The 16,718-nt window shown below is 41.9% G+C and overlaps 1 protein-coding gene across 4 annotated transcripts in view; it reads right to left on the reverse strand.

Moving 5' to 3' along the window:
* Positions 1–16,718, reverse strand: part of hdac4 (histone deacetylase 4) — a 123,575-nt gene that overhangs the window by 53,952 nt on the left and 52,905 nt on the right. For 3 of the 4 annotated variants that reach the window (XM_042212663.1, XM_005944116.2, XM_042212664.1), the window contains exon 3: positions 15,318–15,380. The exons of the other annotated variant lie outside the window; for it this stretch is intronic. In XM_042212663.1, coding sequence (XP_042068597.1) covers positions 15,318–15,380 — 63 coding nt within the window. The remainder of the gene's footprint in view (positions 1–15,317; positions 15,381–16,718) is intronic. 4 annotated transcript variants of the gene reach the window in all.

The following is a 16,718-nucleotide window of genomic DNA, read 5'->3' on the forward strand; positions in this document are numbered from 1 at the left end:
TCTCCCTCGGCTCTCAGTGACATCAGGGGGCAGTCTCGGGCATGTTGAGCATTTTATTACAGTCACTCTCCCTCTTCTAACACACCGGCAAACACTCTGTCTACATTCCTATTTCCCTACACCACCTATGCTTTCGTGCACTAAATCTGCATTTTTGGACTAAACAGAGCCAAGTTGTACTTACCCACGCTTACACATTTATTAACAGACACACACACACACACACTTTATGTAAAATCCTCCTACACACCAGGAACCTTACAGCATAGACAGTCGCTTTCTGTGAAGCTGGTTTGACAGTAGCAATACATTACAACCACTGAAGACACACATACGTCACAGACATCTGTCTCTGTTCACTACAAACACGCACATAGAAACAAAACGAGCTGTTTACTGGTGGAGACTGATACCCCAGAAACTTTATGATGTTAGTAACTTTGTTCTGGAAACTCTTTCTGTTTTTAAAAAGAAAAGTACCTTTTATTCCAGTGAATCATCGCCACCTAAATATGCAAATAATGGATTATTATTACACAAGACAGAAAGAGGTTCATCTGTTTAAGGAGTTCTACTGAAGCAGTTAAATAAGTAAATCTTAGCAAGAATGCATGACTAATAAACAGGAGAGACGCTGAATCACAGGCCTGAAACCTTATTTGTAGATTAGTGATGAGTTTGGGATTGAATGATAACGGGGAGCGTTTAGGGGACGGCTGAAGGACTGGCCTACTGAGTGGAATCAGTCCACTTAAGACAAGTGCTCCTCTGGGGGCAACACCTGACGTGCCTTTTGGTTCTTTCAATGAAGGTTCAGTCGATATGTGTTCAAAGAAACAGGCAGGAAGGACCTGACTGTTTGCCCCAAGTGGGTTAGTTGTCCTCTGCGCTCTAACAGTCTGTTTTCCAATTCCCCTTGAATTACACTGGAGTAAAGGCAGGGTGCCAGTTGTGAACTGGAATCAGACACCTGCCTTTCACCGACAGGGTGCCAGTTCAGAGCCCGGGTGGAGCCAGTTGCGCTTTAATTTCTTTAAATAAATACAAGTTTTGACAAGTTCAAAAATCAAACTGGACCAAGCGCTGCACAGTGGAATCATGGTGAACAGAATCTGTGGGCTGAGTCACAGGTCGATTTCTTGAGACGGCCCCTCCCATATACGCAGGTGTGTGGTGCAACTTTGGGCCAAGCAACTTTATGATGGTGTGTTGGCGTCGGCTTTCTTCGGCTCTCACGCCAGTGTTTGTCTGTTTTTTTTGTTGTTGTTTTTTCAGTTGAAATTCGCGGGACTGCATTTAGAAAAACATGAGTGATATACTGCCACTGTGGATACTGTTCAGTTTTTCACTTTTATGAGTAACCCCGTTTGCAAGGCAGTTGAAAACAATTGTCTTCATTTTGATTCTGACGGGAAACAGATGGTTTTCTGATCCACTGCATATGGAGTTAAACAACACTGAAGGGTTAGGACTGCTCAGTCCAACTGAGATATGTCCAGTGCTTGCAACATACACATCCAAGGTCAGAGATGTCCTTTGCAGTTTTTATGTCTGAAAAAAATAAAAAAATAACAAAGAATTACTTTCTTTAACGCCCGTCTAGCCTGGCAGCTTTTGCAATCATCATGATCTTGCTTTTCCAAGACGGGCTCTGTAAACTCTTTAAAGGTTCCTTGCGTGTTTTTCTTCTTCTTTTCTTTTCTTTATCTATTTATTCATTTCTATTATTATTCACATTAGTGCATATGGAATATGGCAATGCCTGAGCTGACAAGGAGAAAAAAAAGAAAAAGAGAAAAGATAAGAATAAACGGATCGAGCAGAAGTGGGGAAAAAAAGAAATTACACTGATAGGTTTGAAACTAAAGAGATCATGGAAGCACACGGGACACCAGCATGCAGCATACTGTCCTATTTTTGCATATGTTCCCATGAATGTGCATGTACATACACGTGTGGATGTATGCGTGTGTAGCATGGTCTGTTCCTGTGTGTGCATGTTTGCAGAAGCTATTTTTGAAGTTCAGTGTAGAATCCAGGAAGCCAATTTTGTTTGATCAGACAACCCACCTACACACCTGGCTGCGATAAAGGCCTGCCTTATCAGCTTGTTGTATAGTGTTGACGTCAAAGGCTTAGCTAAGCATCATGCAGCCATGACACTGATAACACCTAACGCTACTGATCCCAAACCGCAATGGCATACACGCACGCAAACAAACACCGTGTCATTTTTAGAACAGGAAGAATCTCCCTCGCAGAGGCCGCTGACACGTCGCGGTGAAATCAGCGTGCAGAGAAAAGTCGGGAGAGAAAGACGACGGTCAAAGAGCAGCAGCAACGATCTGACAACTTAACAAATGAAAATGAACAGCGGGGTGCGTGTAGTCGGCTTTGGAAAATGTTTGTTGGCCAACACCGCATACAAAAAGGACGACTTGTTTTCAGACCACTCATGCATTATTGGGCTTGTTTGGATGGACAACATAAGAAAGAAGCAATTAAAGCAAATTTGTTTTGTAATCAACAAAAGTCTTGAAATAAAGGAGCATGCTGCAGTGCCATATACAGCTCTTCACAAAGAGTTTCAACACAAACAGAACTTCTCTTGCTCCACACGGAGTTGTTCAAACCATGTTGTGGTGCCACAGCAGATGTTGTTTCCTGTTGTTAATATGTGTCTTATTGGGACTTTTGTCTGCTTCCTTAGTCACAAGGGATCACCACAGCAGATGGATCCACATATTTTATTTGGAAATATTTTACGTCAGCTGCCCTTCCCGCAGTCCCCCTCCTGAGCATTTGTGCCTCCTCCCCTCAAACTGCAGCTTTTTTGCATATTAAGCAAATGTAATAACAACTACATATGGGACTTCCACGTAAGACTCGCTGCCAAAATCACTGATGTCTGACGATAGCCAGCCAGCAACAATCAGGTCAAATACACAACAGGTTTGCATGCAGATACAGTAAGTGCTGCTTCTACCGAACGGCATCCTTGGGACTGCTGGATGTGACGAGTGCTCATCAAGTAAAACCAACTCGTATTAGTCAAAGCCCAGAACCTTCATACAAGTTAGGCAATGAATTCCTGTGAAACTGGGCTTTGGCAGTTATTTAGAAGCCTTAGAGAGAAACAGACGAGGCAATAAGTGAGTGATTCACAGATAAATAACTATCTGCATCATAGTCAGTGTGCACATGTGTCTTAAATAATGCATGTGGCATAATGATCGCAAGGCATGCTGAAATACACAGTGTGGCAAGCAGGCAGACAGAACTGATGAATAAGTAATGGATGGTGTCCGACTCATAATGTACACACGAGAGCTGCTCACACACACACACACACACACACACACTAAACAATAAACGAACCTGTTCAAGCTCAGGAAGAAGAAAAGACACAAAGTCGTATTTTTGTACCTTGGTATGCTCTCGTCTTCCCTCCTCCTCTTCATAGTGAGGGGGGGCTTTGCTTTTTTCATCCATCTCCCCAGAGAACTCCAGACCCAACTCAAAATACTATGTCGTTTATTATTGATTTGAGTTATTTATAATACACACACATACTCTCTCTGTAATCCCCCTTTACCTTCCCTTCTCTCCCCTTTAGTGTTCCCATTTAATGGCACACTGGGAAAATCTCAAAATTGAGGCACTAAATCTGAAACTTATAATAACAATACAATAATATATAATAACTAAAATTAGTATTACGAAGTATTTCAAAATAATATCAACACAGATTTAGTTAACGCCATGAAAGTCAAGAAAGGGGGCATCTTAGGTTTCCACCTGCTACAACAGGGTAACACCCAGTCTGATCCCAAACCCCCGGTCAGATTATTCTCTGGTCTCTAAGAGGACCCAGATAAACTATAAATAAACTAAAAGACAAAGTGCACTTGGCTAAAAGAAGCCTCCAAAAGTAAAATGGGGGAAGAAGCAGGTGAATTGAAGGGGGATGCAGATGGGTTGTAAGCCAGTCCCTCTGCAGAGCCCAGAACGTACTAGATATCAAAAGGGCCACTAGGATGGCAACAGAGGCAGCAGAATTTACAAGGTGGCAAAATATAGTGTGTATATATATTTTGTTGATATACTGGAGTGAACTGAATGTTGTCAGAAGTGACTGAGGTTTAAAAATGTTTACAGCGATTGATATCAGCTTCTTTTTACTGTCTATTGAACAGCATGTGGATACACATAAAAGCAAAAGTGACAGAAATCAATACCATCGCTATAAACCTGTGTGATGCTGCCTTTCTTTGCATACACAAACACACAAATACACGTAAATATACACACATACGCTGACTGGACAAATCACAAGGAAGCAGCATCAGTTTTCTAAAACGTCTCGAGCTGCTGTCTCGCTGTTTCTAAGTATGGTTGTAAGATCCACTATGAATACATATATACAGTGAAATGATTTGTCATCCAGCAGAGATGTAACTTAAATGCTTCTAGCTGTGTTAGGCTGCTAACACAAACCTTATAGAGCTAAATAATTTATATGAGTGGGAGGCCTACAGAGATAAAATTATCCAGCCATATTGTAAAAGACACTCTGAGAAGAGCTGAAAGTGCAATGAAAGTTATTATTCAAAAATAAAATCATTGCATCCACAGATATTTCTTCTTTGGGCGATCGTGGCTCAAGAGTTGGGCGTTCGTCTTGTAATCGGAAGGTTGCCGGTTCGAGCCCCGGCTCGGACAGTCTCGGTTGTTGTGTCCTTGGGCAAGACACTTCACCCGTTGCCTACTGGTGGTGGTCAGAGGGCCCGGTGGCGCCAGTGTCCGGCAGCCTCGCCTCTGTCAGTGCGCCCCAGGGTGGCTGTGGCTACAATGTAGCTGCCATCACCAGTGTGTGTGTGTGTGTGATGGGTGGATGACTGGTTTAAGCGCTTTATCCATTTAGGTTTGACCTAGTAAAGACGCTATATATGAATCTCAGCTTTTCACTGTTTAAAGCTAAAAGCATTGTTTTTGGAAAAAGCTCGGGCCAATGATGCCCACTGTGACAGCTGATGTGTGTTGTGTGTGTGTGTGTGTGTGTGTGTGTGTGTGTGTGTGAGTGTGTGTGTGTGTGCGTGGTGCGTGCGTGCGTGCGTGCGTGCGTGCGTCGTGTGCGTGCTGTGCGTGGTAAAGCTCCACAGAAATACGCACAGTGTGTGTTAAATATAAATTCTGGCAGTTCTGAAGAACTGAAAACATCAAGGCTTAAAAACACCTTAAAAACGCAGCAAAGATAACAGAAAGAGAGGCTTCGAGCTGCCAGCTGCAGCGAGGAACTCCGTTCATTCATATTTTATACCGTCTCGCTCCATCTCAATTGTAATGCCTTCGCCGAGCTCACAGCAGACAGAGACCCATTAGCTTTCAGTGATGCTAAACTGAACTTATGAAAGACGTCAGCCCACCACACTGCTCCCTGTGCTCTTACAATCACATGGGTCACAAGAACACCAACCGCTCAAATCTCAGACTCTTCATGAGCAATGAAGCTGTTGTTTACTACGGCCTTGTCAACAATGAAGAAAAAATAAAACCACAGACAAACAAACACAAAGATGACCACAGATGTAAATGGAGGATAAACAAATATCATCTTGTGGGGCTATATTAAGGACTTGTTGCCCTTTAAAAGGTTTTTTTTTTAAATTTCAAATACCTATTTATACTTAGTTTTTACTCTGATTATTTTCTATTACAGAAACTGGAAGCATAGAAGATTAGAGATATCTGATAAAGAGATACACAGATTAGAAAGTCTATTCTTGATATTCACTTTTTCAGTTCTACAAAACGCCCACCTCTCGTCTTTCTCGGCACCATCTTCTACTCTACTTAGAAAATTGGTGCAGGCAGAAAACCATTGTCTATTTCTTCTCTTAAATGAGTCTGCGGTAAAGTACAGTCTATCACTGACAGCCATGCCGTAGTCATTAGCCTGTGGGTTTATTTCTAATGAACTCCTTTTCCGGGACCAAGGAAAGCTAACCTTTGGTTGTGATGGTGTCCTGGACAAATGGTAACAAATTCTTTGCGAGCAGAAAGCAAAGGTCTGAGCCCTGGAGTGGTCATCCATAATAGCTTCCAGAAGACTCTTCCAGAGCCATATATTTCTACTAAGGCTTTTAAAAGCCTTTACAAAACACACCTCTGCATTAATAAGTGAGTTTGACAGGAAGTGAAAGGGCAATGCATAGTTGGAGTCAAATGTGAAACATATCCATTTGCATATAAACAGACAAACACTACTTTTACAAATGGCTTTAAAGGAACTGGAGACTCTGATGTGGTAATTGATGAGAACTTAGAAAGAGGAGGAAAAAAAAAAAAGAGTATTCGCAGTACTGCCTGCTGATTATATCACATTCTAGCGTGCACATGCTAATACGTTACCGTTCGAGTCTTTCTTAAACAGGCAGAGGGAAAGAGCGAGGGAAACCACAGCTGCAGATTAACAGAATCAATGCAAGACAAAGAAAGTCTGCAGAGCTTGTTGGTTACGGCACAATCTGTATTCTGCATTCAAGTTGTGTTCAAGGCGGTGGTACCAACTCCCTATGTAAGCATGCTTTTCTTTGTGTTCAGGGACTTTTATCTCTGACCACTCCAGGTTTAATCACAAACAATGCATTTTTATTTTTCCATTGCCCACTAAGAGCAAACAGGCAAAATCATTTTGAAAAAGTCTCATTATTGATGCACTACATCTATCCCACTCTTGAGCTTTTTATAGCTGCAGAAAAACAGTAAAAACAACCTATTTATTGATGGCAACAGGCCGTCTTATTGCTTAGCTGTCACACAACACACAAACAATGTTTCAGACCATTGAAGGCCAGATCACCTAATGAGCAGTGAAATCTCTCTCGTGCATAAAGTGCACAGGTTAAGCTAGTTTTTATTATAATCCAAGAGAGCAAAGGTGGAAATGCTCATCAAGTACCTTCAGAAAGATATACTTTATATGCAGTCTATACTCACAGCCTGGCTGTATTCATTCAAGAGCCCCACAGCAGCAATAACACTTCCTTCATCTGCATGAAGCCACAATGCACATATTTGTACTTTTTCTACTGAAAGCAAATCAATACAACCTCAAAAGCTCCACCTTCCTCAGGGGAAGTTCACCCAGGCTGAACTTTCCCACAGAGTTGAACCATGGTGAACTTTGAGCGAAGATGCGACCCAAAGCGTCACAATCGCAAGAGACACCAAAAACCAAACACAGAATTTAGACAACTTTGCTCTGCCGAAACAGAAAGTCGTGCCCGGTGCAGACGGGTCATGGTTTATATAGCGGATGCGTGACGATTTCACTGGACTGTTTTAAAACGTTTGTGATTTGGTCACAAAGTTTCCAGGCCTACCTTCAACTGTTCCTGTGGAATTTCCCCTTCAACTCTGTGACGTGAACAAACACACGAGGAAATAAAAACAAATTTTAAAAGTGTTACGATCAGGGTTGGTTCCCTCGTGATCAGAATGCAAAAGTAGAAAAACCATCATTAAAAAACGTTTCCATTTTGCTGTCCTGTAATACTACACAACCACACCTTCGCTGGCACTTCAAATCCCCACATCTCTCCTCTTCACCAATTCCCATTGTGCCCCAAAATGTTACTATCTCACATCAAAAATGAAGGTTTGGGGGTTTTTTTGTGGTTTTTTTATGTATTCATACACAAACATTGACTAACACAGCCTCACTCTTGAGACGTCTGGTAGGTTTTTGAAAGCCATGACAGTCAGCCGTAACAGGGCCAAATGCAATATTTATAACCTGGTAACATGGTAAAATCTTTCTCCCTATATGACATCCGCACAAAGTCTCATGCAGAACCTGCCGAGGCTGTCAGGATAATGGCACTGATGCAGACAAAGTAGGTTAAGGCAATGCCTGTTCTGCTGGAAGACGAAAACAAGTCTGGCTCGAAGCACTCCGCCATACTTTTTTATGCCCAAATGTGAAGAGTGTGTATGTGTGTGTGTGTCTCTTTAAGGGGGTTGACATGAAGGCCACAACCTCAGGCTATGTCTGTAAATATAATCAGGCTCTAATACACTGCCTTGTATTCCCTTTGTAACGCCTATCTTTCGCTCAGGATCAGATTTGATTTCACCTCATGCTCTCCGACAGCTTTAGGTTTGTTTTAGGATTCTGCCTTAAACTCGTGGCTGTATGCTCCGAGGACTTTATATCAGCCTCTAAGGAATATTAAAAATAGTTAAATTATTCTGTTCCGCTTGGGAAAAATAAGTCGTGACGAAGCAAAGGGCAGAGGATTATATCTTAGCTCATCTGAAGTTTCAGAGAACCTATTGGAAAAATCTCCTGAGCATAGTCTTTGTTAGTGTGTGTGTGTGTGTGTGTGTGTGTGTGTGTGTGTGTGTGTGTGTGTGTGTGTGTGTGTGTGGATTTCTGCTAGTGATGGTGGTTAAGCAGAAAAGTAGCAGCTGCCCACCAGCTCCTGCCTACACCAACCTGGCACCAAGCAGGGGAATCCATGCCAGGTCAGGGAGTGACAAGGATGGGGAGGGGGTTGGTAGGTGGCTCTGGGGGCCCATATGGGGGGCTGGAACCAGGACCCGACAGCCTTGTGGGTTCCCTGGTGAGCATGTACGTATTAAACAGGTGGCCTTCGGTTAGGAATTAGGAAAAGGTGTGGACTCTAAGTGACACTGCTGGGATCCAGGACTAAAAATTCACAAGGTTATAATGTTCCATTTATTTATCTGTGACCTACGTCCTCAGTTTAAATGGATGACTCAGTCTTGAAATTGTATGTTTTAGTGCTTACACTCATTGTGATTAAAAAAAAGAAAAAGGTAATGTGATGATAATGTGTGGCGATACTTCAAAGGTTTTCCTGAGGGGAAGTTTGTTTTTCTTATGAGTTCTTCAGCATACAAAAGCAAAAAACATGAAAGGATGTGATGACAGGATGTCGTACGGAAGAGAAATGAGAAGTTAACGAGCAGAATGAAAGAAAGAAATGAGGTTGTACCACAAGCAAATCTGACCCATTGTGACGTAAAGCATGTTCCTTTACATTAACAGAGTAGGAGCTAACACCAACACACAAAACAACAATGTCAGGATTAAGGTCAAGCATACACTCATGCGCAGATACACGAAACTCTCTGTTCCAGCGAGTAGGGAGGGAGGCAGCAGGGGTCTGGCTGGCAGACAAGTGTCTGGTCATGGTGACCTACACAAGTGGTGTCCTCTGGAACACACCTCGCTCTCCATCTCTGGCTTTTCACCACCAACCCTTTCCCTCTTTCGGCTGCGTTTCCACTCTCTTCTGTCCTTGCTTTGCTGTTATTTCCAAATTTGCACTAAATTATTGGAGTTCAGCATCACTGAAGGGAGAACATTTCTGCGGGGTTAAGGTTGAGGTTAGCGATTTAGCTGTCAGCGGTTAATTCTAGGAAATGCATTATGCCAATGAGCATCCTGTGCATGTGCAGAGAGATGCAGATGCAGAGGGGGAAAGAATTTGGTGTAGTCCAAAAATGTTTCTCTCCACTTTTTTTCTGATTTCCTTTCCAGAGTTTTGAAATGGTAATGAGGCTGCTGGTATTTGCATAATGTGCCTTTCCTCGTTCCTCTTTTTCTACTTATCCAGGCTCTCTTCTACTCAAATTGCGGTTCTCCTGCCTCTTACCATCTCCTTTCATTGCATTTATTCTTCTCCTCCTACTAACCTGCTCTCAGGTTCTTAAGTGCTCATAGATTATTGACAACTCTAAATAAAGATACGATAAGATAAGCAGTTCAGCCAGACAACAGGAGCTGACCAACAGGTCTGCCACTTCCTGTGTGAACAGCTCCTCGTTCTTAGCAGGCTTGCTCAAAGCCTCTCATTCAGCTCAGCCCTAATATCAGCACTGTGCAGACGGAAAATGGACACTGCACAAAGCCTTAAGACTAAAAAACTGAAAAGGAAAAAAAGAAATACTGCTGTCAAATTTCTTGCTGATTACGACGGTGCATGCCAGGCAGGCAATGATGAAAGGAGCCATAACGAAGTCCTTCTGTGAGCTACAAAAGCATTTCTGGTCTACATAATCTGTCACTTCTGCTCCCACTTTACTCTTCTATTTTCCATCCTCTTCTCTCAATTTGTCTTCCTCTCTCCTCCTCCTTCCTCATCACTTCTCTCACCTTCCCCTCCCTCCTCCTCGCTCCCTGCAGCGTCTGTGCTCTGACAGTTATGTGTGAGTGGAGCGTGGGCTGCTGCTAATTTGTGCAGAGTGGGAGAAAGCTGTTTTGGCTCACCGAGGGGGGAAAAAAAAGCCCAGTTTAGCCTATATGATGGGATGGATGGATAGATAAGCCAAACTAAGCACAAACACACACACAAAAAAACTCACTTAATACACGTTTGTTTAGCCTGTAATTTTCACATCCTCGTCTAATGTCACATGTGCATTTACTGATAGAAGCAGCTGCTCAAACCTACATTCACATCCAAAGTGTGGAAGTGACTCTGGAAGGTGCAGACTTCTGTTCCTCTTACAGTACCTCCTCCTGGGTGCAATTTAGTCATCCTGATTAATATGCACCCAAATCTGTTTCTATCAGAGTCTTCCTCATTATCTCCCTCATTTTTAAATTTCAGTAGCATTCATCATGTCGCCTGATTGACTCAAATTTTGATCTGAAACTTTAAAAAGAAAGAAAATGCACAGTCACAGACTTGTGGCTTTAAGGTCGGCACCACTCACTGATGCTGTTAGCATCTCATTAAGGTCTGTGTTGAAATGGACTTTGCAGCATCAAATAAACACACACACACACAGAGGAAGTGTTACTGTTGCTCTTGGCACCCACTTAATTAATTCTAACACATCGTATGAATGTGTTAATAGACCATTGTACTGTACCTATTCCAATAAAATGCTGTTGTCCTTTTTTTGGCAGGCATTTAAACATTTAGTTATTCTTAGGGTTGGAACAGTCTCCACATTTTCAAGTGAATTTATTCAGCATCTCAGTCCAGCGAGTTAACTGTGGAAATACAAGTGTACTAGCTTTGAAGAGAACCGGTTAATCTTCCATCTATGACGGATCCTTTGTGGTATACACAGTATGGGTGGCTGCAACCTGTGATGAAACACTATTCCTGTGTGCTGCCCACAATGATGGTATCATGACAGCAGTTTTGCAATATTCGATGCTCTGCAAGAAAATTATCTACAATACATCAAATGTCTTAATGAAAAAAAACAAACAACCTCTGAAAGTGCAAAAAAGCAGGAATTCTGCATTTTTCACTGCCCTTTGTTGTTAGTGTGCGTACTATCGACACTATTCAACATCAATTTTGTGGCAGTTCAGTTAATCGGATCTCTGATTTTCTTTTTATTTAGTTTATCCTTTTTACAGCTACTTCCCTTCACTTTAACCTCATTGACTTGATAAGCACCCCAATGAAGAGCCATGAAGTACTGACTCCTGCAAGTCAAATTATCAATGGAATCTGCTAAGAGTACCTGTGTATTTCAATAAAAACAGTCAAAAGAGGCACCGTGTCCTCTCTGCGCTGCCTCCCCTTTCATCTCACCCACCAACCGGCCCAGCAGATGGATGCCTCTCCCTGATGCTGGTTCTGCCAGGTCTCTTCCTGTTAGACAACAGATCTTCCTTCCTACCATCGCCAAACTCTTTCTCACAGGGAATTGGTGTAATATAACTGAAATATCATCACAAGAGCAAGTAATGTAATATAATGCCCTAGAAATATTTTTTCCACTCTAAATACACTGTGGGACATTTTGTGTATAGCTTCTCAGCATTTAAAGTGTAATGTACACTGTAATTTATGGAGCCAGTCACACAGACGTAGAGACCAGTTGGAGACCACCTTACAACCACCACAAGAGGAAAAGAAATGAGCATTTGCTATAGTCACATGTAGTTTGTATGGAAGGTACTAACTTGTCTAACAGTTGTGAAACGGGAGACTGTGGTCCAAACTAGAAATGGAAATCTTCCACCTTCTGAAGTTTCACCTTTGGAAAGGTAAGGCACATTAAAAAAAAAAAAAAGTTTTAAAGTGCCCACTTTCCAGTATGTGTCATGTCTTTTTCAGTTTTACTGCGACTCGGTTTGCAAGTGCGTGGGCGCCTTCCGTCTTCTGTAGGAAGTGCAGGCGTCCGAGGCAATCAGTTTTTTGGTGCAGCATTCTCTTTGCAACCACTTGCCAACCAATCAGGAAAACCACATTTTTTCTTAGAAGCTGGAGGTTACCAGGTGGTCATTTACTGGTCTGTAAGCTTGTGTCAGTGAGGTCTTATTGATATTTCAATTTATAGCAATTTGTATGGAGGAAGTGACTAAAGCCTTGAAATAAATTCAAACAATTTATTTTTTAACTGCTTCTTTGTTGATATGGTGACAAACATGAGTCATACCACACACAAAAAATAGTGCCTTTAAGAAACTACTTTCACTTCTTTCATATGACACAGGGTTAGTTTCTCTTCTCCATTTTTGTGAATGTCAATGTATCATTACGCAGTGATGCGATTTTGTGTATAACACAGGTTTAACCCCCATTGGTCCTATCCACCACATGAGAAAGGGGTCAAAGGTTAATCCCTGCTTGTCACTATTAGCAGAGAACACAGGCTACAGTGAGGCTCTAACACTTTCTACAAATCTCAGACTTGCAGTACATTAATAAGTTTCACATTTACTTCCCCTTTCAGTTTGCTCACTCGCCCACACGTTCATATTCTTTCTGTTTCGCTCTCTCATTAGGGAGTCAGTTAAAGACTTGTAAATGTCAATATCATTAAGTTCATTTCTCTCCATATTATAGATACCAGCTCAACAAAGGCAGGCATCTAGCCCAAAGTTAACCGAGGAGTAGAGCAGGAGGGGATAAAGTGTGTTGGTCTAATGGGGTATAATTGTGTACATGCATTATATTATGCTCCAAGCTCCAATAAACGCATAATTACACCAAAGCTTTCGAGCAGACATCAAATTTTATGCAAGACTAAAACTTTCTAGATTTACAGCTTTGCTAAGAAACTCTAAAAACACTCTATTTCAATTTCATTCATAAAGCAGGGGTTTTAACATTTTTTTATACTTAAATGAAAACTAAAATGAAACTTGAAAGCCTCTGAGAGCCACTTGTTGTTTTGGGTTTTATTAAATACATGGATGTAGGCAGTCGGTTGAGTTGTTTTCGTGTCTCCTGGACTGACTCATTGCTGGTGAGATCAAAGCAGAGGCCTTACAATCTGGAGGATTCATGGTTCTTCTTGTCACTGAAGTTAGTCCTTTACAATCACTCTCGTGCTTTGTATTTGGCACCAGTAAGCTTTCCGCCTCAAAGTACTGCGGGATGGATACCAATCTAAAGATCACGAATGCCTAAAACTTCTGCACCATTGTCTATGTGCATGCGTCTGTCTGTGTGTTTATGCCATTACGTGGGTCACCACTGCAGGCAATGAAACATACTATTAGCAGACTACAGCTCCGAGCCTTGGCACCCATATCTGTGACATCACTGCTGCATCAGCATTTCGTCCTGCCACATGGGACAAACATACCGCTTGTGGGTTGATGACATGCTTATGTGGCGCGATCATCCTACGTTCCAGTCAACAAGAAGATGAAGTTCCAACCAAATTTGCTTGTGCCACGTGCACTTTCACGTAAATGCACATGAAGTGACACACGCAGAGCGAATTCTAAACGGAGTCTGTCACTGAATAGCAAATTGTCATGTACTAAAAACAACACGCAACGTCAGCTAGTGGAAATGATTGCATGGCTGGGCCTAAATGATAAGTTCCTTCATAATCAGACACTGACAGGGTGTACTCTTAAGCCACATATTAGCAAGCAAGAGAAACCTGATCACCTCTGAGCATTAATGTTCTGTAATCACCTGTGGTGTACACCACCCAAAGACAAGACTGGATCAATTGCTCAGCTCTCAGTAAACACATGTAAGATGTACACCACTGAATTAATTGTACTGGATAACCTGTTCAACTGCTCATTACTGAACAGGTTTAGATACTCATTATCCAAGTATCTAATCAGGTAATCACATGCCAGAAACTCAGCGCATGTGCACACGCAGACACTGTCAACATGACCTGCTCAAGTTCAAACAGAGCAACAGAACAGAGAGGAGAAAAAGTGATTTAATTTACTTTGAACGTGGCATTGTTGTTGGTGCCAGAAAAGCTGGTCTGAGTGTTTCAGAAACTGCTGATCTGCTGGGATTTTCACCACATAACCATTTCTACGATGATCCAACACAGAGAAATGATCCAGTTAGCAGCAGCTCTCTGGGTGAAAAAGCCCCGTTGAGATAAGAGGAGATTATCCAGACTGTTTCGAGCTAATAGGAAAGCAACACGAACTCAAATAACCACTCGTTACAACCAGGATACGCAGAAGAGCATCTCTGAACACACAAAACGTCTAACCTTGAAGCAGATGCGCTGTAGCAGCAGAACACCACATCATGATGGTTTTGAAAGAGGAATGGAAGAAGCTATGCATGTCCACTATGAGCGACCCTCTTTGAACAGAGGCGGTGGTTTACGGCACAAACTGTCTGCCATCTATAATCCAGTTTTGAGATTCCTTCCCAGACGCCTTAACGCCCTCTCATATCCTGGGCCTTCTGACCTCAGAAAATCCCATGATAGGGTGGGGCTTGGCTGACTGTGGCCTACACCCATTTTCACACCTTGGCTCAGGTGATTAGGTAGAGGACCATTAGGGGGTCCTTTTGTCCCTCTCGGGGGGAAACTCCCACACGGCTTAAATCTAGGACTCCACCATTTCACCCTAGAACTGAAGAAGCTTCTCGGATGAGAGGTGAAATATCTTCAAGCAACTTAAAGAAGTCCAGACGCTTTTCTTTCCAAGCTCCTTAGACTACGATGACCATGACTGAGAACATTCACAGACATACCACACCGTGTGCTTCTCCTGTAAACCAAGAACAGGAAACTGAGGCTAACCAGCCCCCCTTGTACCCTGGTACCCAGCCCCCCCTGGAACCAACAGTTTGGATGGTGGTGTAATGAATTTTGGGGATATTTTCCCTGCAAACTTTTTGGCCCCTTATTACCATTTGAGAGCTTGGTTTAAATGTCATCGACTACCCGGGTATCATTTCTGACCAACCTGTAAAAACCTGTAATAAAAATTTGTACGGTGAATCCAAACAATGACAAGACTGATCCAAGCCATCAACACCGATCCAAACACAGTTCACACACATGCATTTACACAGACAAATAAGCCCTACCAAAATGGTTGTGTGCCGTTGGTTTAATAAGTTCCAGAGGCTTCTCCGTGCTGGTTAATCCACCTGTCAGAGAGAAGGAAAAGTTGGGCTAAATATGGTCTTTAATGTGGCAACAAAATTAACTTTAAAATAGAATTCAAAATTAATTCTCAATTTGGCATGGACTGTGCAGGATTGGATTAAGTTAAGTAGGATTAATTTCAGTCATCTTTGCAAGCCCTCATTAGTGAGAGTATTAATATTTATATTGGGATGCTTATGAAATTAGCATTAGTGAAATCTGAGAAGAAAAGTACTGAAGATGACTTAAAAGCATTCACAAGCACAATGTCAAAGTCTCTTCTTAAATGGATCAGTCTTCAGGCTTTCTTAATCTGGCTTCATTGCTACAGATATCTGCTCAAAAGAAGGCCTGCTGTACTTATGACTGCACTTATCAATATGTCAGGAGATTTTAACAATGTTTCCGGCTTCTTTTAGGAATCCAAACTGCATGATGTAGTACAGAAAGCTGGAAGTCCAGAACTAGACTTAAGCCTTGTCCATTACACATGTCCTCCATGCCAGGCCCCTGTCGTATGATGGAGTGCATGTGTAATTATTAGCTGCATGTGATAATAAAACAATTAGCAACTGATTCAGTCATGGACTAGCCTTTAAAAAATGTAATAAAAGAGAATTCAGTAATTTCCAAAACTCTACATTTAATTGGAAACTAATTGGAAGACAACAGCTGCTGAAACTGAGGACTGGATCTGTGCAACAGCTTTCAAAACACATGAGAGACGATGAATACATTTGAGATTTGAAAGGAAGATTTCCTGGTTTTTAAAGAGCTTTCCCCGCACCTCCACTCTTGTCTGAATTTCAGCTGCTCAACAATTTACAGCTTACTTTGTTTCTAATTTACTTCTACTTGATAGTTTCAGGACATACTGAGGAAGTTTTCAATAAGTACGTTTTGCACCCAGAAACTTTCTTTTTGTACTGTATCAGGTGTAGAATGAGACAATAAAATCCTCCCCAGAAAAGAGATTCGTGGGTGTCAGTATATTTCTCCACAACCTTTATATAAATCATTAAGCATTAAAGGTGCCTTCACAGATGTGTGAGTTACTCATGCCATATCATTTAGCTTTAATATCTTTTTTCACTCTTTAGCCTGGATAATTTCGCACACACATTACATATAGTTTATTTACATTTTACACTTATCCCTTTACTGTCACGGCTGGCGGAGGGAGCCGTGTGGTGTGGAGGGAAAGGAGGACCCAAGATGCAGCGAACTGATGACAGAGTGATGTTTATTTACAAGGTGGTGGTGGTGGCAAAAACAGGCAACTCAGCATGAGCAATTACAAACCTAAACTGGGAGAAACTAAAGACAAACCTGAGACCATA

This window comes from Haplochromis burtoni, unplaced genomic scaffold (assembly GCF_018398535.1).
Source record: "Haplochromis burtoni strain Fernald_Lab_line unplaced genomic scaffold, NCSU_Asbu1 Contig_386, whole genome shotgun sequence".
NCBI classification, from domain to species: Eukaryota; Metazoa; Chordata; class Actinopteri; order Cichliformes; family Cichlidae; genus Haplochromis; species Haplochromis burtoni.